Source organism: Pseudophryne corroboree, chromosome 4, assembly GCF_028390025.1.
Source record: "Pseudophryne corroboree isolate aPseCor3 chromosome 4, aPseCor3.hap2, whole genome shotgun sequence".
NCBI classification, from domain to species: domain Eukaryota; kingdom Metazoa; phylum Chordata; class Amphibia; order Anura; family Myobatrachidae; genus Pseudophryne; species Pseudophryne corroboree.
In genome coordinates, this window is record NC_086447.1 from 928,286,252 (window position 1) to 928,312,572 (window position 26,321).

Sequence of the window (26,321 nt, forward strand, 5' to 3'; positions counted from 1 at the left end):
CTGTTCCCACCTTGCTCACCTCTTCAACCTATCACTCTCTACCGGCATCTTTCTATCGTCATTCAAACACGCTCTTGTCCCACATATTCTGAAAAAACCCAACCTTAACTGCCATGGTCAGTCACCAATGACCTGCTTTTGGCCAAATCCAGGAGTCACTTCTCTGCTCATCTTCCTGGAACTCACTGCTGCCTTCAACACTGTGGCTCATCTTCTCCTACAGATCATTAGCCTCTGGCACAGTTCTTGCCCTTTTCAACTACCTTGCTAACCGCTTCATGGTGTCTGTCTCAGACTCCACCTCACCCCCTTCCGTCCTCCCCGTGGGTGTCCCCCAGGGTTCTGACCTTGGCCCCTTTCTCTTCTCCCTGTACACCTCTTCCATGGGTGTACTCATAAGCTGCTTCAAACTTCAATACCACCTCTACACAGATGATACACACCTCTACCTCTCCTCTCCCGGGTATCCTTCTCCTCCTGGATGTCAGAGTGCTTTCTGATGCTCAACATGGACAAAAATAACCCTCATCATCTTTACCCCATCCAAAGTCTCAACCCCACCCCAATATCTCCATCAATGTTGACAACACCATCATCCTCCCTGTTCCCCAACGCTGCTTGAGCGTCACTCTTGACTCCTCCCTCATCCAATCTCTGACTCAATCCTGTCGATTTCAGCTACACAACATCTCTCGGATCAGGCCATTCCTCTCCTAGAGTGCGACTAAACTTATTATCCACACACTGGTCATCTCACGGCTCGACTATTGCACATTCTCTTCACTGGCCTCCCACCTCGCTCCACTACGATCTGTTCTCAACTCCGCAGCTAGACTTATCATCTCCTCCATCTGCCAGTCCCGTTTGACAAAATCGGCACTGGGTCCCATTCCCCCACAGAATCCTCTTCACCCTCACATACAATGCTCTCTCTAATTCCACTGCACCATCCATCTCCAACCTTATCTCCCTACATACTCCCTCCCTCTCCTCTACACTAGTCACTGCATCTGTTTGAATCAAGATTTTGCCCGCGCTGACCCTCTTCACTCGAACAAGCTCCTTCGCTCCATTAGACTCTCCCCGACCTTGCAAAGCTTCAACCGGACACCGAAAACCCACCTATTCATCAAATCGTACCCTTCCGCCTTACCCAATCTTGAGGCCACTCTCCCGACCTCATGCCTTGGTCATCTCTGCCTCGCTTTCTTCCTGCCATCAGGGCGCCTTCCGCTTACTCATGCCTCATGTCTGTCTCCCCCTAGATTGTAAGCTCTTTGGATCGGGGCACTCTTTTCTCGCACTTCAATTACAGCTCTCACCTACTCAGCGATCATCTATTCCTGCATCTCCCCTCACTCATAACGTTCATCTCTTCCAAAGAATGACCGGCCCCAGTAGTACGCCGCTTACTCCTTTGCTTCCTTACACCTCAGCTGTAGTGTGTATGGAGTACTGTGGTGGTAATTGTTACCTGTGCTCTGTTTTAGTTTCTCAGTTACTGTAATGTTATTTTCTGAGCACCCTGTCTTATTCTGTCTGCCATATGTATGGCGCTGCAAACTACGTATGGCGCCTTATAAATAAAATGTAATAATAACAAAAGAAGAACACTTTAGCGTGAACATCATCATCTTGGCAACATCTCTAGCACAGAAGGAGAGGATGGATCGGTTCCTGTAGGCAAATCCTGGGAAGGGTGGGGACTGACAATATAACAGTACACAAATTACACTTTTAATTCTCATGTAAATATAACAAAATGCGTATTTACAAATATACAGATAAAAGCTATACCATTATTATGGTTACTTACAAGGTGTCGTTGTGAAATATACAAAACAGCGCATCAAAGGAGAGCAAATAACAACATCATCTTAAATTGCAGTCTAGCGCTTAAAACATCAGCCAGGTTTGGCGAAGTCTAAAGGTTTATAAGACTCGTCCCTTGGTAAGCAAAAACATTTTCTCTGAAACTTTCACAGCGTTTAGTCACAGGAAACAAATTCTCCAGAAAGGAGGAAACTCATAACTAAAACATAAGTTCTTATGAAGAGATAAAACACATACTCCACTGAGGGACCTAAAGTTTTATAATGAAGCCAGTTTTAAATATAATCATTGACAACTGTATCCGGAAAAGAACTAGAAGATGTTTTAGTAGTAGGGGAAATATTATTCCATGTGCCAGTAAATAACTTCACTCAGCCTATCCATCCATCCGTCCACCCACTCCAAAATGCTCTGCTATCCAGTTGTGCTAAAAGAATAAAATTATATTGCCTAATTAAAATCATAATGTATTGTCTAATTAAATGTTATTACTCTGCTCGCTACAACTTGCTGGAGTAATTCCTAATAATCGGCGGAAGACTTCTGCCTCAAAATGCCTCCTCAAGACACAGAAACACACTGCTGCTGCAGTCACATGACTTGGCAGCTGTCCAGAACTGACACTGTAGCAATTACTGCCAATAACTAGTGCAGTCAGAAGTTTGTCTCTATGGGGGTAATTCCAAGTTGATCGCAGCAGGAATTTTTTTTTAGCAGTTGGGCAAAACCATGTGCACTGCAGGGGAGGCAGATTTAACATGTGCAGAGAGAGTTAGATTTGGGTGTGGTGTGTTCAATCTGCAATCTAAATTGCAGTGTAAAAATAAAGCAGCCAGTATTTACCCTGCACAGAAATAAAATAACACACCCAAATCTAACTCTCTCTGTACATGTTATATCTGCCCCCCCTGCAGTGCACATGGTTTTGCCCAACTGCTGAAAAAATTCCTGCTGCGATCAACTTGGAATTACCCCCTATGTTTCTAAGGAGTATCAGTACTTAATCCCTGGCACTGCAGAAATGGCACATTTGAGTTTTAAGAAGGGAATTTCAGGCAGAAGTTGTTTTATGTGTCAATAGATAATTAAAAACATTTTTGGACTAACAGCATAAATGGAAAATAATTTTTGATTGGAGTTACCTTTAGTAAATATGAAAAACAGCTTTCTAGGAAATTCTTCCCTTGTCAGGGTTGCTAGACATGGTCACTACTTATACACTAGTGTTCTCGAGGTAGAACATGCCTCAGATTTTAAATTGGGCATCTACTGTACAATTATCTGGCAGGCCATCTCTGTCTAATCTGGCTGGTTGGAATCAAAATCTGATAATGGATGGGAGCGAATGACAGTCAACTAACACTAGGAAACGGACAAAAATGGTCGTTCCGACAAATTGGTTAAATCATTGATTTAACCAATTTGAAAGAGTGTTTGTCCAATTTCCAGTGTTTTGAAGCAAATGGTCGATTGGCATTTGCGCCAATCCATTATCAGATTTTCATTCCAACAAGCCAGACTGGACAGATGGTCTGTCAGATAATTGTATAGTGTATGCCCAGCTATATTGTTCCTCTATATTCCTATGCTGATCCATCGCTGCAGGACAGTATGTACAAACCAACTTCACTCCATAGGTGGACGCTCCAAGAGTGCTTTTCATACCGCGCCAACGTATACTTTTTACATTTAACGGTTAAAGCAAAACAGCGGTAAATACACTTTAATGCTGCCTTCTTCCAGAGACATTAACAGTGAAGAATATATACATATATTTTGTGTTCTGAAATATACATGCGCTTGGAAAGCAAAGTGCTACAAATGGACCATGTGCTAGTTATTAATCTGCGAGACATTCACAAACGAACATGAAGATGTGCAATCACTGTATAGCAAAAAAGCAGACAGGCTAGGACTCTGCAGAAGTTGTGGAACTACAAGTCGCAGCATTCCCTGGTAAACCCTGCTTGGTACGGCAGGACTTGTAGTTCTACAACAGAAGTATTGAACTACAACGCCCACTGTACAGAGAGCTGCTGCCCGCGTTGAGGCATTGTTATATATTTGCTGGTCGCACATTAATACTCACAGAAGCGAGAACTGCGTTTTAGCAGAATATCACCATCTCCTTTAATTATCCTAAAGCTGCAGCGATTACAGACCACGGTCGGATTCACCGGCTATAACGCAGCTTGCTGCGCAGACACTGTAACGGGACTGGACTATGGACTGGACTACTACAACCTGATATCCCTTTCTATTCCCAGGGTGAAACGTCTACCTCTTCAATGGAACATAAAGCTAACATAACTGAGAAACAGCGCCGCGGCTGACCGCCCGGTCCAGTACTCGCCACTAATGAACTGCTGAGTGACGGGTTAATATAATTTCGATGATCAGATTGGAAGTTTAACTAGAAATAAATTAAAAAAACGTTTATGAAACACAAATATAAGCCTCTCCGGGCTAACAAGTTACAAACGAGGAAAGCATTTATGTCTCCAGACTGATCTTTCTCTTTGAACGCAATGGATATAAACTATTTGGGGTAGAAAGATTTAGCTGTCTTTTGAGTTTCAGCGCAGGCGCGGCTTTTGTCTGAGGCTCATTATCAGTGGGGGTGGTTTCTAGTCCTTTTGGCTGAGTCTTTGCCACGTCCTCCAATACAACACGACTTGAGAAGATGTTTCGTCTCAGGTGACATGCCTCCAGAGCAGGCTGGAGACTGAGAACTTGGGAGAATCCTTCTGCCTTTTCCAGCTGAACTGGAAGTGCCTGGGAAATAGAAGAATTGGTAGAGATCAATGTGTGATGGAAACAAGGCAGCAAAGGTGAGGGCAGACGGAAACAAGGCCGCAAAGGTGAGGGCAGACGGAAACAAGGCCGCAAAGGTGAGGGCAGACGGAAACAAGGCTGCAAAGGTGAGGGCAGACGGAAACAAGGCCGCAAAGGTGAGGGCAGACGGAAACAAGGCCGCAAAGGTGAGGGCAGACGGAAACAAGGCCGCAAAGGTGAGGGCAGACGGAAACAAGGCCGCAAAGGTGAGGGCAGACGGAAACAAGGCTCTAATTGTAAAGGGGATAGAAACAAGACTCTAAATGTAAGGCAGTCAGTAACAAGGTGTGAGGAAGAGGAAAGACTTTAAGAGAAAGTCTTGCCTTTTCCTTACACATTGTTACTGCCTGTGTGCCATTTATGCATTAGCAAATACTCGACTAGGTTGATTGTCAGTCTGCAAATCACATACAACTCAGAGCAATTTATATATTTGTGGTACAGCCCCATCTGGTGGCAGGAATGTAACTTCAATTGCACATGTACATTGTGTGTCTCGCCAATATGCCAGGTGCTAATTTAACCATCCACTTTCCTATAGTGCAGCTTATGACAGGGGGGGGGTCTGAACAGTTTATAGGGGCAGGCCACACATTAGGCACCGGGTACAGACACATGCAGCACAGGACACCATCCCTCAATTTACTAACCAAAAGCTGCTAGCTTACGTCAACCATGGTAGGCCAACTTCAGAGGCTCACATTACAGAAAACTCTGAATCTGCCACCCTGTATAAGGTGCACATGTGGGGACAAGGAAAAAGTGGATAAATTGTTCAGACCATGATTACGCATTTAGAAATCTTTTCTAAATTACTATTTGGGAATTGGGGATCTGTAGAGCTTGATTCACTTTAAAAGTCTAAGAAAAAAAGTGTCTTCAAGTATTAGATTCAGTATACCAACTAAACCAATATGACAGTGTAGCATCCTGTCTCCCCCAACCAGTACACCGTGGGGTTCAGCGTTGTCAGATAATCCCCCCGGAGGTTCCCACGCTGCAGACAGCACCTTGGTGCTTCCCTGTGCCAACACCGGTATGTGACAGCAGTACAGCAGAGGTGCCAGCAGGAGGACCCGTCACAGACGGCTGCAGGGGCAGACACCAGACCTCCATGGCTCTGCTAGTTGTGGGGAGGGGAGGGTTACAGTAGAATCTGAGTTATGGACCCCAGACCTCCATGGCTCTGCTAGTTGTGGGGAGCGGAGCGTTACGGTATAATCTGAGTTATGGACCCCAGACCTCCATGGCTCTGCTAGTTGTGGGGAGCGGAGCGTTACGGTATAATCTGAGTTATGGACACCAGACCTCCATGGCTCTGCTAGTTGTGGGGAGAATGTTACAATATAATCTGAGTTATGGACACCAGACCTCCATGGCTCTGCTAGTTGTGGGGAGCGGAGCGTTACGGTATAATCTGAGTTATGGACACCAGACCTCCATGGCTCTGCTAGTTGTGGGGAGCGGAGCGTTACGGTATAATCTGAGTTATGGACACCAGACCTCCATGGCTCTGCTAGTTGTGGGGAGAATGTTACAATATAATCTGAGTTATGGACACCAGACCTCCATGGCTCTGCTAGTTGTGGGGAGCGGAGCGTTACGGTATAATCTGAGTTATGGACACCAGACCTCCATGGCTCTGCTAGTTGTGGGGAGCGGAGCGTTACGGTATAATCTGAGTTATGGACCCCAGACCTCCATGGCTCTGCTAGTTGTGGGGAGCGGAGCGTTACGGTATAATCTGAGTTATGGACACCAGACCTCCATGGCTCTGCTAGTTGTGGGGAGCGGAGCGTTACGGTATAATCTGAGTTATGGACACCAGACCTCCATGGCTCTGCTAGTTGTGGGGAGCGGAGCGTTACGGTATAATCTGAGTTATGGACACCAGACCTCCATGGCTCTGCTAGTTGTGGGGAGCGGAGCGTTACAGTATCACCTCAGTTATGGTGGTGTTCTTTTTTTAAAACAAATAGATTTACCTTCATTGTTTCGTTGATCTGCTGAAACACGATGTCGGCCTTCTCTATGAGACACATCCTGGAGAACTCTGGGAAGTCATAGGAAACGGATAATTACACAGAAGCCTACGCCATTTATCCAAACATCAAACTTATGCTGGGTACACACTAGGCCGATAGAAAGGCCGTCTGGCCAGTCCGCCAATTGATTGGTGAGTGCATACACACTTCAGATCGTTGTCCCGATATGTTGTGCCTGACGTCACAACAGGGCGGGCATTTACATGTTGTGCCGTCAGTCACCGGTTTCCTCCGCAGCAAGTCTGGGATGCGACACTGGGAAGACACACCGAGTGTGATTTTCCACCCGTGGAAGTGAGCTGGAACAGAGGCTAACACAGCAACACCATCGGCTTCCACCATTCGGGTACCCCTATATACCCTCAGGAAATGTCAGCTTTAGGTATATTTTTGAGGATATTTTATTGCTATCAATTGTCTTTTATGTAGATCAATAAATGGTTAATTTTTTCTTTTAACACACTACGTTCCCGATTGACACTGCTGCATGGGAGAACCTGGATTACGGTTCTGACAGTGAGGGGTATGAGAGAACATCTCGTATAAGTGAAGCAGTTACAAAGAAACCTTTATGTGAACACTTGAATGAAATGAACTGTCTTTCACTAAGACGGGACATCTGATTTGTGAACCTTACTTCGAAAGAAACCTTTATATGCACGCGAGTTAGAACATATGTGTAAGTGTCACTGATACCCCTTTTCCACTAGCTTTTTAAAACATGGGTAAATGCGCGGGGGTGCGCATTTACCAGTGTTTGAAAAGCGTTCCCCGGCTAATTCCCGGATCACGTGTTCAACCCGGCTAGCTGTCTAGTGTGAACGTGAGCCGTGTCGAGGCAGCACGGCTCCTGTTCACAATGTATGGGAGGTCGGCGTTGGGAGATCACCCCTGCCGCGTCACCAACCCGACACGGCTGCGACCCGTGCTACAGTGGTGGAAAAGGGGCATCAGTAGAGATGGGAGGGGGGGGGGGGGGGGGGAGATGATTTGGGTACCTACCATTTTAAAGATACATTTATATGTAGAAGCTGTAACTTTTGAGCTAAATAGAGTGATCTATTACAATGAAGGCCAGCCAGGGTATGTGGGATACAAAGAGGGAAAGCGATCTGCTTGCGAGCCACGCAGTAAACGTGCATTATCACAGGTGCTGCTAGTGCAGGAGTCACAGCTGTCTTATCACTAGAGGACACTCACCATGTGATACATCAAGCTTCAACTCCTGTGGTTTGACCACCGGTTTATAATGATCCTGTAAGTAAATAAAAGGACGTTAAAAGATCAATAATAAAGAGTGCACATTAGTAAACTTACAAAGATTATTTCTTTTAATGTAGGTGACATTTATAAACGGTTGTTTAGTGGTGGAAATGGCGTCTAATCCCCATCGCTGTCACATGAGACTATGTTGCCCTTCTGGAACAAGGGTGGGTGGAAGATGTACATCCATTGTGAGTCCCTCCTACACGGGTGTGGATTTAGGTCGGCAGTGTCTAGGTCGACCACTATAAGTCGACAGTCACTAGGTCAACAGGGTTTGAAGGTTGACCAGGTTTCTAGGTCGACAGGTCAAAAGGTCGACATGAGTTTTTCATGTTTTTTGGGTGTCCTTTTCTCCGTACAGTGACCGGGAACCCCTATTAGTGCACCGTGTCCTCTCGCCATGCTTCAGGTTACTATTCCCAATCGTAGTCCACGTGGATCGTTAAGTATGAAAAAGTTCAAAAAAATTAAATCAAATATGGAAAACTCATGTCGACCTTTTGACCTGTCGACCTTGAATACATGTCGACCTAGTGACTGCTAAGTACACTACAAAGGTATTTACTGTCCTGGCACAAAGGATAAGACGCTCGTGTACATACCAGCAGCTCCCGCTCCGCCTTCAGCTCTCTCACAAAGTGTCTCTTGACTTTATTTGGGTATCGGCGTCTTTTCACCGCCGTGTCTATTATGGCGTCATCAAGTTGGTCTTCTAGTATTTTAATAGCGGATTCTGCAAAGAGGCCAAACACAGCGTTATAATATAGGAGTGCGGCACATTGTACAGGCAGCAGGCTGGCACAGAGCTATTGGCGGTACCAGCGGATCTCTCTACATAGAGGCACCGACTGCCACACGTGGCCAATGCAGGACATAAAAATGTGGCTACAAAATAATGTAAAACTATAAGACAATTACTCCATGAGGGGAAACTATCTGGGGAATAAGTATCACTCCCGCTCCCAACGTAACTGCAGGTGTGCACCATGCATATACTAATTGCTCTTATCTCAGCTGGATCACAACGTTGATGACCTCCGCCAGTAGCAGAGCCCCATCACATCCAGGCTGGGGTCAGGAAAGCCACAGGACTGACAGCACATTTCTTACGGGACATAAGACCATTTACAGCTTCACTCCATATTTCCATTCTAGTCTCATTTCCTTTTAAATGGTAAATGTGACTTTATAAGTCATCAATAAAACTGTCCAGACGTGTGCGATATTGTGAAATGCAGGGGATCTCAACCCCAGTCCTAAGGTACCTCTAGTGGTTCACCTGTTTCCACAGACAGAAGTCCAGGAAAAATTATTACTATCATTGTGCAGCCACATCTCCTGGTGTAACCCAGGCGCATATACTACTGTTCTCTCCTGGTGTAACCCAGGCACATATACTACTGCTCTCTCCCGGTGTAACCCAGGCACATATACTACTGTTCTCTCCTGGTGTAACCCAGGCACATATACTACTGCTCTCTCCCGGTGTAACCCAGGCACATATACTACTGCTCTCTCCCGGTGTAACCCAGGCACATATACTACTGCTCTCTGCCGGTGTAACCCAGGCACATATACAACTGTTCTCTCCTGGTGTAACCCAGACACATACACTACTGCTCTCTCCTGGTGTAACCCAGGCACATATACTACTGTTCTCTCCCGGTGTAACCCAGGCACATATACTACTGTTCTCTCCCGGTGTAACCCAGGCACATATACTACTGCTCTCTCCCAATGTAACCCAGGCGCATATACTACTGCTCTCTCCCGGTGTAACCCAGGCACATATACTACTGCTCTCTCCCGGTGTAACCCAGGCACATATACTACTGCTCTCTCCCAATGTAACCCAGGCACATATAATACTGCTCTCTCCCGGTGTAACCCAGGCACATATACTACTGCTCTCTCCCGATGTAACCCAGGCACATATACTACTGCTCTCTCCCGGTGTAACCCAGGCACATGTACTACTGCTCTCTACTGGTGTAACCCAGGCACATATACTACTGCTCTCTCCTGGTGTAACCCAGGCACATATACTACTGCTCTCTCCTGGTGTAACCCAGGCACATATACTACTGCTCTCTCCTGATGTAACCCAGGCACATATACTACTGTTCTCTCCTGGTGTAACCCAGGAACACATACTACTGTTCTCTCCTGGTGTAATCCAGGCACATATACTACTGTTCTCTCCTGGTGTAACCCAGGCACATATACTACTGTTCTCTCCCAGTGTAACCCAGGCACATATACTACTGCTCTCTCCCAGTGTAACCCAGGCACATATACTACTGCTCTCTCCCAGTGTAACCCAGGCACATACACTACTGCTCTCTCCTGGTGTAACCCAGGCACATACACTACTGCTCTCTCCTGGTGTAACCCAGGCGCATATACTACTGCTCTCTACTGGTGTAACCCAGGCACATATACTACTGCTCTCTCCTGGTGTAACCCAGGCACATATACTACTGCTCTCTCCCGGTGTAACCCAGGCACATATACTACTGCTCTCTCCCAGTGTAACCCAGGCACATATACTACTGTTCTCTCCCGGTGTAACCCAGGCACATATACTACTGCTCTCTCCCAGTGTAACCCAGGCGCATATACTACTGCTCTCTCCTGGTGTAGCCCAGGCACATATACTACTGCTCTCTCCCGGTGTAAACCAGGCACATATACTACTGCTCTCTCCCGGTGTAACCCAGGCGCATATACTACTGCTCTCTCCTGGTGTAACCTAGGCACATATACTACTGCTCTCTCCTGGTGTAACCCAGGCACATATACTAAAGCAGATGCATATATTACGCTGCAAGGATCTCGTGTATACAAACATCTCTGCAGATGAAGTAAATTTTGACTTTCTTCGGGGGAATATTTTGCTCTTGCAATTTAGATTTACATTTTATCCAAACAAGTATGAGCATTTTAATGTATAGCTGTGACAGCAAACAGTATTACTCCTAATTGAGAGAACATAATAACTTTGTGTGTGCGCCTGAAGAATATCTGAGAGGCACTGCAGGGTAGGACAGTCATAATAAGATTTTAATTACCTACCGGTAAATCCTTTTTTCGTAGCCCGTAGAGGATGCTGGGGTTCCATTTAGTACCATGAGCTATAGACGGGTTCCCTAGGAGCCATGGGCACTTTAAGAGTTTAATAGTGTGGACTGGCTCCTCCCTCTATGCTCCTCCTACCAGACTCCGTCTAGAAACTGTGCCCGAGGAGACGGACATACTTCAAGAGAAGGAAATAATAAGAATTTACTTACCGATAATTCTATTTCTCGGAGTCCGTAGTGGATGCTGGGGTTCCTGAAAGGACCATGGGGAATAGCGGCTCCGCAGGAGACAGGGCACAAAAAAGTAAAGCTTTACTAGGTCAGGTGGTGTGCACTGGCTCCTCCCCCCATGACCCTCCTCCAGACTCCAGTTAGGTACTGTGCCCGGACGAGCATACACAATAAGGGAGGCATTTTGAATCCCGGGTAAGACTCATACCAGCCACACCAATCACACCGTACAACTTGTGATCTAAACCCAGTTAACAGTATGACAACAGAAAGGGCCTCTTAAAGATGGCTCCTTAACAATAACCCGAATTAGTTAACAATAACTATGTACAAGTATTGCAGATAATCCGCACTTGGGATGGGCGCCCAGCATCCACTACGGACTCCGAGAAATAGAATTATCGGTAAGTAAATTCTTATTTTCTCTATCGTCCTAAGTGGATGCTGGGGTTCCTGAAAGGACCATGGGGATTATACCAAAGCTCCCAAACGGGCGGGAGAGTGCGGATGACTCTGCAGCACCGAATGAGAGAACTCCAGGTCCTCCTTTGCCAGGGTATCAAATTTGTAAAATTTTACAAACGTGTTCTCCCCCGACCACGTAGCTGCTCGGCAGAGTTGTAATGCCGAGACCCCTCGGGCAGCCGCCCAAGATGAGCCCACCTTCCTTGTGGAGTGGGCTTTTACAGTTTTAGGCTGTGGCAGGCCTGCCACAGAATGTGCAAGTTGAATTGTGTTACAAATCCAACGAGCAATCGACTGCTTAGAAGCAGGTGCGCCCAACTTGTTGGGTGCATACAATATAAACAGCGAGTCAGATTTTCTGACTCCAGCCGTCCTTGCAATGTATATTTTTAAGGCTCTGACAACGTCCAACAACTTGGAGTCCTCCAAGTCGCTAGTGGCCGCAGGCACCACAATAGGTTGGTTCAGATGAAATGCTGATACCACTTTAGGGAGAAAATGCGGACGAGTCCGCAGTTCTGCCCTATCCGAATGGAAGATTAGATAAGGACTTTTATAAGATAAAGCCGCCAATTCAGATACTCTCCTGGCAGAGGCCAGGGCTAGTAACATAGTCACTTTCAATGTGAGATATTTCAAATCCACCTTTTTCAATGGTTCAAACCAATGGGATTTGAGGAAATCTAAAACTACATTTAGATCCCACGGTGCCACCGGAGGCACCACAGGAGGCTGTATATGCAGTACTCCCTTGACAAAAGTCTGGACCTCAGGGACAGAGGCCAATTCTTTTTGGAAGAATATTGACAGGGCCGAAATTTGAACCTTAATGGATCCCAATTTGAGACCCATAGATAATCCTGATTGCAGGAAATGTAGGAAACGACCCAGTTGGAATTCCTCCGTCGGAACCCTCCGATCCTCGCACCACGCTACATATTTTCGCCAAATGCGGTGATAATGTTTCACGGTGACTTCCTTCCGTGCCTTAATCAAGGTAGGAATGACTTCTTCTGGAATGCCTTTCCCTTTTAGGATCTGGCGTTCAACCGCCATGCCGTCAAACGCAGCCGCGGTAAGTCTTGAAAAAGACAGGGACCCTGCTGTAGCAGGTCCCTTCTCAGAGGTAGAGGCCACGGTTCGTCCGTGAGCATCTCTTGAAGTTCCGGATACCAAGTCCTTCTCGGCCAATCCGGAACCACTAGTATTGTTCTTACTCTTCTTTGCCGTATGATCTTCAATACCTTTGGTATGAGCGGCAGAGGAGGAAACACATACACTGACTGGTACACCCAAGGAGTTACCAGTGCGTCCACAGCTATTGCCTGTGGATCTCTTGACCTGGCGCAATATTTGTCCAGTTTCTTGTTGAGGCGAGACGCCATCATGTCTACAATTGGTCTTTCCCAACGGTCTATTAACATGTTGAAGACTTCTGGATGTAGACCCCACTCTCCCGGATGAAGATCGTGTCTGCTGAGGAAGTCTGCTTCCCAGTTGTCCACGCCCGGGATGAACACTGCTGACAGTGCTATCACGTGATTCTCCGCCCAGCGAAGAATCTTGGCAGCTTCTGCCATTGCACTCCTGCTTCTTGTGCCGCCCTGCCTGTTTACATGGGCGACCGCCGTGATGTTGTCCGACTGAATCAACACCGGCTTTCCTTGCAGGAGAAGTTCCGCCTGGCTTAGAGCATTGTAGATTGCTCTTAGTTCCAGAATGTTTATGTGAAGAGACTTTTCCAGACTCGTCCATACTCCCTGGAAGTTTCTTCCTTGTGTGACTGCTCCCCAGCCTCTCAGGCTGGCGTCCGTGGTCACCAGGATCCAATCCTGAATGCCGAATCTGCGGCCTTCTAATAGGTGAGCCTTCTGCAACCACCACAGAAGTGACACCCTTGTCTTTGGTGACAGGGTTATTCGCAGGTGCATCTGCAGATGCGACCCTGACCATTTGTCCAACAGATCCCTTTGGAATATTCTTGCATGGAATCTGCCGAATGGAATTGCTTCGTAAGAAGCCACCATTTTTCCCAGGACTCTTGTGCATTGATGTACTGACACTTTTCCTGGTTTTAGGAGGTTCCTGACCAGATCGGATAACTCCTTGGCTTTTTCCTCTGGAAGGAAAACCTTTTTCTGAACCGTGTCCAGAATCATTCCTAGGAACAGCAGACGAGTTGTCGGGATTAAATGGGATTTTGGAATATTCAGAATCCACCCGTGTTGTCTTAGCACCTCTTGAGATAGTGCTAAAGCTGTCTCCAGCTGTTCTCTGGACCTTGCCCTTATTAGGAGATCGTCCAAGTATGGGATAACTAATACGCCTTTTCTTCGAAGAAGAATCATCATCTCGGCCATTACCTTGGTAAAGACCCGAGGCGCCGTGGACAATCCGAACGGCAGCGTCTGAAACTGATAGTGACAGTTTTGAACAATGAACCTGAGGTACCCCTGGTGTGCGGGGTAAATCGGAACGTGTAGATACGCATCCTTGATGTCCAAGGATACCATAAAGTCCCCTTCTTCCAGGTTCGCTATCACTGCTCTGAGTGACTCCATCTTGAACTTGAACTTTTTTATGTAGAGGTTCAAGGACTTCAGATTTAGAATAGGCCTTACCGAGCCATCCGGCTTCGGTACCACAAATAGAGTGGAATAATACCCCTTTCCTTGTTGTAATAGGGGTACTTTGACTATCACCTGCTGAGCGTACAGCTTGTGAATGGCTTCCAACACCCTCTCCCTTTCGGAAGAGACGGTTGGTAAGGCAGACTTCAGGAAACGATGAGGAGGATCCGTCTCTAATTCCAACCTGTACCCCTGAGATATTATCTGCAGGATCCAGGGGTCTACCTGCGAGTGAGCCCACTGCGCGCTGTAATTTTTGAGACGGCCCCCCACTGTCCCCGAGTCCGCTTGAGAGGCCCCAGCGTCATGCTGAGGTTTTTGCAGGAGCCGGGGAGGGCTTCTGTTCCTGGGAAGGAGCTGCCTGTTGGTGTCTCTTCCCTCTTCCTCTGCCTCGTGGCAGGTACGACAAGCCCTTTGCTCTCTTATTTTTGTAGGAGCGAAAAGGCTGCGGTTGAAAGGTCGGTGCCTTTCTCTGTTGGGGAGTGACTTGAGGTAAAAAAGTGGATTTCCCGGCAGTAGCCGTGGCCACCAAGTCTGATAGACCAACTCCAAATAACTCCTCCCCTTTATACGGCAAAACCTCCATGTGACGTTTTGAATCCGCATCGCCTGTCCACTGTCGTGTCCATAAGGCTCTTCTGGCTGAAATGGACATAGCACTCACCCGAGATGCCAGTGTGCAAATATCCCTCTGTGCATCACGCATATAGATAAATGCATCCTTTATTTGTTCTAACGACAGTAAAACATTGTCCCTATCTAGGGTATCAATATTTTCAATCAGGGATTCTGACCAAACTACTCCAGCACTGCACCTCCAGGCAGTTGCTATAGCTGGTCGTAGTATAACACCTGCATGTGTGTATATATTCTTTTGAATAACTTCCATCTTTCTATCTGATGGATCCTTAAGTGCGGCCGTCTCAGGAGAGGGTAACGCCACTTGTTTAGATAAGCGTGTGAGCGCCTTGTCCACCTTAGGGGGTGTTTCCCAGCGCGCCCTAACCTCTGGCGGGAAAGGGTATAATGCCAATAACTTTTTTGAAATTATCAACTTTTTATCAGGAGCAACCCACGCTTCATCACACACGTCATTTAATTCTTCTGATTCAGGAAAAACTGTTTGTAGTTTTTTCACACCATACATAATACCCTGTTTTACGGTATCTGTAGTATCAGCTAAATGTAACGTCTCCTTCATTGCCAAAATCATATAACGTGTGGCCCTACTGGAAAATACGTTTGAATTTCTACCGTCGTCACTGGAATCAGTGCCCGTGTCTGGGTCTGTGTCGACCGACTGAGGCAAAGGGCGTTTTACAGCCCCTGACGGTGTTTGAGGCGCCTGGACAGGCATTAATTGATTGTCCGGCCGCCTCATGTCCTCAACTGACTGTTTAAGGGAAGATAAACCATCACGTAATTCCACAAATAAAGGCATCCATTCTGGTGTCGACCCCCTGGGGGGTGACATCTGCATATTTGGCAATTGCTCCGCCTCCACACCAATATCGTCCTCATACATGTCGACACCACGTACCGACACACACCGCAAACTCACAGGGAATGCTCTAATGAAGACAGGACCCACTAGCCCTTTTGGGGAGACAGAGGGAGAGTCTGCCAGCACACACCACAAAGCGCTATATATACAAGGGATATCCTTATATTAAGTGCTCCCTTATAGCTGCTTTAATATATATATATATAGCCATTAATGTGCCCCCCCTCTCTGTTTTACCCTGTTTCTGTAGTGCAGTGCAGGGGAGAGACCTGGGAGCCGTTCTGACCAGCGGAGCTGTGACAGAAAATGGCGCCGTGTGCTGAGGAGATAGGCCCCGCCCCTTTTTCGGCGGGTTCTTCTCCCGCTATTTTTCCAGTCAGGCAGGGGTTAAATATCTCCATATAGCCCCTATGGGCTATATGTGAGGTATTTTTAGCCTTGTATAAGGTTTATATTTGCCTCTCAGAGCGCCCCCCCCCAGCGCTCTGCACCCTCAGTGACTGCCCAGTGAAGTGTGCTGAGAGGAAAATGGCGCACAGCTGCAGTGCTGTGCGCTACCTTATGAAGACTGAGGAGTCTTCAGCCGCCGGTTTCCGGACCTCTTCACGCTTCAGCATCTGCAAGGGGGTCGGCGGCGCGGCTCCGGGACCGGACTCCACGGCTGGGCCTGTGTTCGATCCCTCTGGAGCTAATGGTGTCCAGTAGCCAAGCAGCAAATCCACTCTGCATGCAGGTGAGTTTACTACTTTCCCCCTAAGTCCCACGTTGCAGTGATCCTGTTGCCAGCAGGACTCACTGTAAAGAAAAAAACCTAAACTAAACTTTCTCTAAGCAGCTCTTTAGGAGAGCCACCTAGATTGCACCCTTCTCGTTCGGGCACAAAATCTAACTGGAGTCTGGAGGAGGGTCATGGGGGGAGGAGCCAGTGCACACCACCTGACCTAGTAAAGCTTTACTTTTTTGTGCCCTGTCTCCTGCGGAGCCGCTATTCCCCATGGTCCTTTCAGGAACCCCAGCATCCACTTAGGACGATAGAGAAACACAGATAGTGGTGAGATTCACACCAGCTCACACATAACAAAAGGAAAGCCAAGCTAACCAACTTGAAACGATTCAGAAACGACTGAACCAACAATACTTAAACAAATAATGCAGGAATACGAAGCACTGGGCAGGCGCCAAGCATTCTCTACGGACTACGAGAAAAGGAAATACCGGTAGGTAATTAAAATCCTATTTTGTCTTACGTCCTAGAGCAGGCATTCCCAACCGCGGTCCTCAAGGCACACCAACAGTGCAGGTTTTAGTGATATCCAGGCTTCAGCACAGATGGTTAAATCAAAATAACTGAGGTACTAATTAAGTCACCTGTGTTCAAGCCTGGATATCACTAAAACCAGAACTGTTAGTGTGCCTTGAGGACCGCGGTTGGGAAACACTGTCCTAGAGCATGCTGGGGTTCCATTCAGTACCATGGGGATGTACCAAAGCTCCCAGTACGGGAGGGAGAGCACGGAGGCTCCTGCAGAACCGATTAACCAACCTTTAGGTCCTCAGAGGCCAAAGTATCGAACTTGTAGAACTTAGCAAACGTGTTCAACCCTGACCAAGTAGCTGCTCGGCAAAGTTGTAACGCCGAGACACCCCGGGCAACCACCCAGGAGGAACCCACTTTACGAGTAGAGTGGGCCTTAACAGATTTTGGACACTGCAATCCTGCCGTAGAATAAGCATGCTGGACAGTAAACCTGATCCAGCGAGAAATCGTCTGCTTAGAAGCAGGACACCCAATCTTGTTGGGAGCATAAAAGACAAACAGAGCATCCGACTTTCTGTGACGAGCAGTTCTCTTCACATAAATCTTCAAAGCCCTCACAACATTCAAGGACTTTGAGGTAATTGAGGAGTCAGTATCCACTGGCACCACAATAGGTTGGTTGATATGAAAAGCTGACACAACCTTTGGAAGAAATTGCTGCCGCGTTCTGAGCTCAGCCCTATCTTCATGGAAAATCAAGTAGGGGCTCTTGCAGGACAATGCCTCCAATTCGGCCACACGTCTAGCAAATGCCAATGCCAACAGTGTGACTGCCTTCCACGTAAGAAACTTGACATCCACCTCCAGTAAAGGCTCGAACCAATCCGATTGCAGGAACTGCAGCACCACATTAAGATGCCAAGGTGCCGTAGGAGGCACAAAGGGTAGTTGGATGTGCAGAACCCCTTTCAAGAATGTCTGAACCTCAAGGACAGCAGCCAATTGTTCCGGAAGAAAATGGACAAGGCCAAAATCTGGGCCTTTATGGAGCGCAAGTGTAGGCCCACATCTACACCTGCTTGCAGAAAGAGGAGAAACTGTCCCAGTTGAAACTCCATCGTAGTAAACATCTTGGATTCACACCAAGACACATACTTTTTAGAAATCAGATGGTAATGTTTAGACGTTACTCCCTTCCTAGCCTGTATCAGGGTAGGAATGACCTTGTTCGGAATGCCCTTCTGAGCTAAGATCTGGTGTTCAACCTCCATGCCGTCAAACGTAGCCGCGGTAAGTATTGATAAGCGAACGGCCCCTGTTGAAGAAGGTCCTCACGAAAAGGAAGAGGTCTCGGATCCTCCAGCAGTAATTCCAGAAGATCCACGTACCAAGCCCTTCTTGGCCAGTCCGGAGCAATGAGGATCGCCTGAACTCTTGTTCTTTTCATTAGTTTGAGGATCCTTGGGATGAATGGAAGCGGAGGGAACACATACACTGATTGGAACACCCACGGAGTTACCAGTGCGTCCAACGCCACTGCTTGTGGGTCTCTCGACATGGAACAGTACCTCCAAAGCTTCTTGTTGAGGCGAGAGGCCATCATGTCTATTTGAGGTACACCCCAAAGATCTGTTACCTCCTTGAACACCTCCGGATGGAGGCACCACTTTCCTGGATGGAGATCGTGTCTGCTGAGGAAGTCCGCTTCCCAGTTGTCCACTCTCGGAATGAAAATCCTCTGCCCAGAGGAGGATTCTTGTTACCTCTGACATAGCCGCTCTGCTCTTCGTTCCGCCCTGTCGGTTTATGTAGGACACTGCCGTGACATTGTCCGACTGAACCTGAATGGCCTGATCTCGGAGAAGATGTGCCGCTTGTAGAAGGCCGTTGTATATGGCCCTTAGCTCCAGAATGTTTATCGGAAGGATGGATTCCAGACTTGACCACTTTCCTTGGGAGGTTTCCCCTTGGGTGACTGCTCCCCAATCTCTGAGACTTGCATCCGTGGTTAGAAGGATTTAATTCTGAATCCCGAACCTGCGGCCCTCAAGAAGGTGAGAAGTTTGCAGCCACCAAAGGAGTGAAATTCTGGCTTTCGGCGACAGGCAAATCCGCTGGTGCATGTGAAGATGAGATCCCGACCATTTGTCCAGGAGATCCAGTTGGAAGAACCTTGCATGGAATCTTCCGTACTGTAGAGCCTCTTAGGAGGCTACCATCTTCCCCAGAAGGCGAATGCACTGATGAACCGATACCCGGGCTGGCTTCAGGACATCCCGGACCATTGATTGGATCACCAACGCTTTCTCCACCGGTAGAAAGAACCTCTGCACTTCCATGTCGAGTATCATCCCCAGGAAGGGCAATCTCCTTGTCAGCTCCAAATGTCACTTCGGAAGGTTCAGTATCCACCCATGATCTTGGAGTAGTCGAGTAGAGAGAGTAATGTTCTGTAACATCTTCTCCCTGGAAGATGCTTTCATCAGTAGATCGTCCAGATATGGAATTATGTTCACTCCCTGCTTGCGGAGGAGTAGCATTATCTCCGCCATGACCTTGGTGAACACCTTCGGTGCCGTGGAGAGGCCAAATGGCAGTGCCTGGAACTGATAGTGACAGTCCAGTAGCGCAAATCTTAGATAAGCCTGGATTCCCTCAAGTAGGGGTTCAATGACTTTAGGTTTAAGATCAGCCTTACCGAACCGTCCGGTTTCGGCACCACAAACAGGTTTGAGTAATAACCATTGTGTTGTAGGTGAGGTGGAACAGGAACAATGACATTTGTTTGTACCAATTTTTTAATGGCTTCCTATAGGATAGCGCTTTCTGTCAGTGAAGCTGGTAAGCCTGATTTGAAGAATCTGTGAGGTGGGAGCATTTGAAACTCCAGTCTGTATCCCTGGGCAACAATATCTTTTACCCAGGGGTCGAGGCATGATGACGCCCACATGTGACTGAAAACTTTTAGTCTTGCGCCCACCTGCCCTAACTTCAGGCCGGTAGGTCCACCGTCATGCTTTGAGGAAACAGAACCTGGTTTCTGTCCCTGTGAACCTGTTGTTGCAGGTTTTCTGGATTTTCCCCAAACTCCTCTAAAGAAAGTGGAAGGGGGTTTGGATTTTTTAACTTTTGCGGTCCAAAAGGACTGCAGTGTAGACGTAGGATAAGATTTCCTAGCCGGTGGTGCTGCTGAGGGAAGAAAGGTTGACTTACCTGCAGTTGCCGTGGATATCCACGCATCCAATGCGTCCCCAAACAGGGCCTGACCTGTGAAGGGTAGATTCTCCACACTTTTCTTGGATTCAGCATCCGCAGTCCATTGGCGTAGCCAGTCTTCTGCGTGCCGAGACCGCCATTGACGTAGCCCTTGCATTCAGCATGCCAATGTCCTTCATAGCCTCCACCATGAAACCTGCAGAATCCTGTATGTTACGTAAAAACAAGTCAATGTCACTCCTATCCATTGTATCTAAGTCCTCTAGTAATGTGCATGACAACTTTACTATGGCTTTAGAAAGCCACGCACAAGCAATAGTGGGCCTTAAAGCTACGCCAGTAGCGGTGCATAGTGATTTTAGCGTAGTCTCAATCTTGCGGTCAGCCGGCTCTTTTAAAGCGGTTGAACCAGGGACAGGTAAAACCACCTTTTCTTGGACAACCTAGATACAGAAGCGTCTACTATAGGTGGATTTTCACACTTTTTCCTGTCCTCTTTCAGGAGAGAAAAAGCAATGAGAATTTTTTTAGGAATTTTTTCTCCAGGTTTTCCCAGGATTTTTCAAACAAGGAATTTAACTCCTAAGAAGCAGTGAAGGTAATTGAGGATTTCTTATGTACAGTAAAATAATATTCCTCTTCCTGCTCAGGTACCTTTTCAGTAATGTGCAAAACATCCCTAATTACTTCAATCCTTAGTTGCACCAACTTAGCAAGGGATGCACTTACCCCCCCTGTATCAGAGTCGGTATCAGTGTCCGCTTGTATTATCTGGGCAAGTGTACCCTTTCGAGGGTATGTAGATAGGTCTTTTGATGAAGTAGTGGGGGTCGAATATTGTAAACCCTTCACAGATTTCCTCAAAAACTGCGTCTCTTTCTCATTATCCTGGTAGAAATCTGGGATATCATTCCCCTTAAAGAATCCACCCATGCAGGTTAGGAATCGGAAGGCTGAGACAGTATATTGCAGTCCTGAGTACATGGAATTGACTCCTCAGGAGAAGATACACACTCTGCAGCAGAGGACACAGAGTCCTTAGACATGGTAACGTGAGATATACACACACACAGGAAAAATGTCAGACACAGTTTCCCCCAGAGTACCTTCAGAGAGTCACAGAGTATAAGGAGCCAGCCACACAACGCCCTAGTAGGCAGTTGTTATGATAAAAGCCCGGCGCTGACCAATTAACCTTAATAGGGTAATCAGTACTATAATCACACTCCCCCCTGTCTATAACACCCTGGTACTGCAGAGGTATGCCGGAGTTACGTGGAGGGCAGCGCTCCCTGTCAGCGTCTGTCTGTATGATCTGCAGAGAGAAAATGGCGCTGGTGAGTGCTGGATCAGGAGAAGCCCCGCCCCCTGTAATGGCGCGCGGCTTCCTGCACAAATTGTATTATACTGGCCTGAGGATTTTGCCGCTAACAGCGGGATTAGCCCCCGTTAGCTGCTTGACCAATGTAAGGTGATCCGCGCTGGCTCAGGACGCCCCTCAAAGCGCCTACACTGTGTGTTGCTGAGCCTTCCCGGAGCGCAGCCTGTCAGAGCTGCGCTCCCACGCTTGTGCCGCCATTCCCACCGGGGACCCGCTAACTGGGCCGCCGGCGCTGTACTCACCACTCTTCTTTCTTCTGGCTCTGTAAGGGGGTGGCGCCCGTGCTGCGGGAGTGTGCGGTCGCCTTGTGGGCTTGCGATCAGCACCCTCAGGAGCTCAGTGTCCTGTCAGCAAAGATAGAGAACCATTAACTTCAAGAGTTGGTTCCTACTCCCCCCCCTAAGTCCCACGAAGCAGGGAGGCTGTTGCCAGCAGCCTGCCTGTAACCTAATTTACTCTAGAAAACAACAAAACTCCTAGGAGCTCCCCTAGCTGTGACCGCCTCCTCTGGGCACATTTTCTAAACTGAGTCTGGTAGGAGGGGCATAGAGGGAGGAGCCAGCCCACACTATTAAACTCTTAAAGTGCCCATGGCTCTTATTGGACCCGTCTATACCCCATGGTACCAAATGGAACCTCAGCGTCCTCCAGGATGTAAGAGAAATGTATTATAACAGTGCTGGACAAATCTCATTTACCCAAAAAAGTATAATGCACAGTAATATTTTTTCCTCAAAGAAACAGTCAGGAGCACCACTCTATAACAGGGGTCACATTTGGGGGGTGTCATGTAAACATAAGGGTGGTTATGTGTTGGACACAGGGCATATAACAAACTGGGCGTATTATCGCGCAGTCTTACGCTGATCAGGGGAAGCCATGATGCCTGCACATTGGTCCTGACTTCCAGATTCGTCCAGACCTGCACTATAAACAATATACTGGATTTCTTACCACCATCACTGTCTGGGGCTTCGTGCCAGGATTGCCCATTAATACTGATGTTCTCTTGAAAGGCTGTTTCAAAATCCTGAAATGAAGCACAGCTCAGGTCACGCTCCATACAGGGTCATAACGGTTATTTTATTATTACACTTCTCTCTGTATATCTAGTCTTGTCAGCCTTTTTTTTACCGTTTGGGAACCTCAGCCCTATTTGATCCTTAGTACGGTAACATACTGAAACCCATTTTCTCTTGCGGTTAGAGAAAAGATGATGAGAACTGGCATGCTGTTTGGACAAGTTGTACTAATGAAATATCTCTAGATGCATAATTATTCATTTCGAATGGTGTCCCGACATTTATACCCTGAAATAAGGACTGTCCCCACCTTCGCCTGCTCATGGAGGGGGTCACAAATTAACGTTAATTCTGCCACTTTAAGTGATCACGAATCTCTAACTGAACTTACTCACACCACCCAAAATCACTCCTGTTCCATTAAACGGGATTTAAAAGGCCCCTCACCCTTGCCTACGTTGCCTTGATATTAAAATTTTAGCAGCACCCCTCGCAGTAACGGCAGAAGGAAGTGCTTCCCGACCTTGGAGGCAATTCAGACCTGATCGCAGCAGCAAATTTGTTAGCAGTTGGGCAAACGCTATGCCGTTTCCCACTGGGAGTGTATTTTAGCTTAGCAGAAGTGCGAACGAAAGGATCGCAGAGCGGCGGCAACATTTTTTTGTGCAGTTTTAGAGTAGCTCAAAACCTACTCAGCGCTTGCGATGACTTCAGACTGTTCAGTTCCTGTTTTGACGTCACAAACACGCCCTGCGTTCGCCCAGCCACGCCTGCGTTTTATCGAACACTCCCTGAAAACGGTCAGTTGACACCCAGAAACGCCCACATCATGTCAATCACTCTGCGGTCAGCAGTGCGACTTAAAAGCTTCGCTAGACCTAGTGTGAAACTACATCATTTGTTGTAATAGTACGACGCATACGCATGCACAGAAGTGCCGTTTTTTTTTGCCTCATCGCTGCACAGCGAACGAATGCAGCTAGCGATCAACTCGGAATGACCACCCATGTGCACTGCAGGTGGGGCAGATATAACATGTGCAGAGAGAGTTAGATTTGGGTGGGTTATATTGTTTCTGTGCAGGGTAAATACTGGCTGCTTTATTTTTACACTGCAATTTAGATTTCAGTTATATCTGCCCCAACTGCAGTGCACATGGTTTTGCCCATTAGCGAACAAATTAGCTGCTGCGATCAGATCTGAATTACCCCCCCTTGTCTGTGGGTATAACAATCACTGACAGCAGTCGTTATTTAACGCTGGTCTTCACAACTGGCTGAATGTCTATTTTACAGATAACCCCTACCAGTGCAGCAGTCTGACTCCATCACACTGCAAGCGTCATTTCACTCAACTTTATTTAGTCTATCTTGTTAACAACACTGATCTCACTAGCGATACGCACTATACAAGTGCTCACCAGCTTGAACGACTAATAGTGATCTACAGGATCACCGGCAAAGCTAGCAGACATTTCTCACCCAGACAAAGTTGCGGAGCTCCAGCTGCCTCCGGTCCGGACTCAGCTGCTGTTGGCTTTCCAGAACTTGTTTGCCGATCTCGGTGCACTTTGCCAAAACATCCTGCAGTAACTTCTTAGAGTAACAGTGGACCTTGTGGTCTCTTGGAAAAGCAGCGCACGGTTTAGCGCCAGCCGGTGGCGGCTTTCCATGTTTTACAGGACTACCGTGGTCGGATTCATTAGCCTTTAACAGGCCCGTTTTATTGTGATCTCTTGCAGCATTCGGCTTGGGGGGACTCGCTTTCTTGCTCTTGCGGACACATGAGGGTCCTGCCTTTTCAAGATCTGTGGACCCCATGGAACTCCTGCTCCTTGTGACTGGCATTTCATTGGCCACGGATGAAGGTCCAGGTCCCTCATGATCCTTTTCTTTAGGCACCATGGATGGACATGCTCCCTTGGTAGTGGAGGATGGTCCAGTTCCCACGTGATCTGGTCCTTTGGCCACGGGGGAGGGTCCGGGTCCCACGTGATCTGTCCTTTTGGTCACGGGGGAGGGTCCGGGTCCCACGTGATCTGTTCTTTTGGTCACGGGGGAGGGTCCGGGTCCCACGTGATCTGTTCTTTTGGTCACGGGGGAGGGTCCGGGTCCCACATGATCTGTTCTTTTGGCCACGGTGTAAGGTCCAGGTCCCACATGATCTGTTCTTTTGGTCACGGGGGAGGGTCCGGGTCCCACGTGATCTGTTCTTTTGGTCACGGGGGAGGGTCCGGGTCCCACGTGATCTGTTCTTTTGGTCACGGTGTAAGGTCCATGTCCCATATGATCTGTTCTTTTGGACACGGGGGAGGGTCCAGGTCCCACATGATCTGTTCTTTTGGCCACGGGGGAGGGTCCAGGTCCCACGTGATCTGTTCTTTTGACCACGGGGGAGGGTCCAGGTCCCACGTGATCTGTTCTTTTGGCCACGGGGGAGGGTCCAGGTCCCACGTGATCTGTTCTTTTGGCCACGGGGGAGGGTCCAGGTCCCACGTGATCTGTTCTTTTGGCCATGGGGGAGGGTCCGGGACCTACAGGATCTATTCCTTTGGCCACTGTGGAAGGTGTTGCCTTCTGAAGTACCAAACCACTACGGGGTGAGCCAACGTCTCCGCGGCTCTCTCCACCATTGACCTGGGAGCCCCGTCGGCTTCTCCATGGCTTTGCATCAACTCTATGAGTTGGGTTCTCGCCAGCTGCCGGCGGGCTCTGGGCCCCGATCTCAGTGGAGCGTCTACCTCTGGCCGGCCCCGTGTCTTCGCTGGATGGTTCTGTCAGTGGCCCCTGGGCTCTGCTGGAGGGTTCTGCTGTCTGTGGCCCCTGGGCTCTGCATGAGGGTTCTGTCTGTGGCCCCTGGGCATCGCTGGAGGGTATAGTCGAGGGCCCCTTCTCTCCTGGGGGCCCATCTTCTAGGTGCCCCCAAATCCTCCTCCTGGTGGTTGTCTCCTGCCCCCCGGCCCCATCTGACACTCTCCTCGGAGACCTGTTGCCGCTCCTATGTGAGGACACCAGGCTCCGGTTCTCCTCAGAGATACGGGTGCGGGGCCCCGGGGCCCGGGCATCAGGTGTCACCAGGGCCGGGGAGACCTCAGCGGACCCGCCCTCTGCCAGCAGCCGGAGGCTCCGCCGCTTCGGGGTGTCAACACTTGCCGCCATATTCAAAAAAATCGGGGAAGCCGCCGCAGCCCACCGGAAGTGTCACACGGAAACCTGTCCCCCGGGGACAGCAGATCCCGCACATAGTTCCGCACGTATAGGACGTGTGTCTGGTCCTGGGGATGCCTTTCCCATGGCCTGTCCCGGTAACTATCATCTACCACCGTCTTACATTGCTGTATCACCTAGTGACACCGAGTACACCCCGGTCAGAGCCACGGTAGTGCACACCGGAAGTCACAGCGCCGCCATCTTGCTCCTCCCAATGCTTCCTCATATATCAGTCTTTAGAGGGTCAGGTAGGCAAGTATGGTCTTATGGGATTCAGAAGAGGAATTGTTTTACATTTCAGGTGCGTGTGGGCTTATTTGTTCTATAGCTTTCATTAGCCGATCGG

General features: G+C 48.1%; 1 protein-coding gene across 1 annotated transcript; it reads right to left on the bottom strand.

Moving 5' to 3' along the window:
- Positions 1–26,278, bottom strand: NSL1 (NSL1 component of MIS12 kinetochore complex). Its single transcript, XM_063919052.1, has 6 exons — positions 24,248–26,278; positions 22,699–22,774; positions 8,582–8,712; positions 7,914–7,968; positions 6,654–6,721; positions 1–4,608 (listed from the first exon to the last, which is right to left on the bottom strand). The coding sequence occupies exons 1-6, from the start codon at positions 25,922–25,924 to the stop codon at positions 4,327–4,329; spliced, it is 2,289 nt and encodes a 762-aa protein (XP_063775122.1). The 5' UTR covers positions 25,925–26,278; the 3' UTR covers positions 1–4,326.
- Positions 26,279–26,321: the final 43 nt, after the last annotated feature.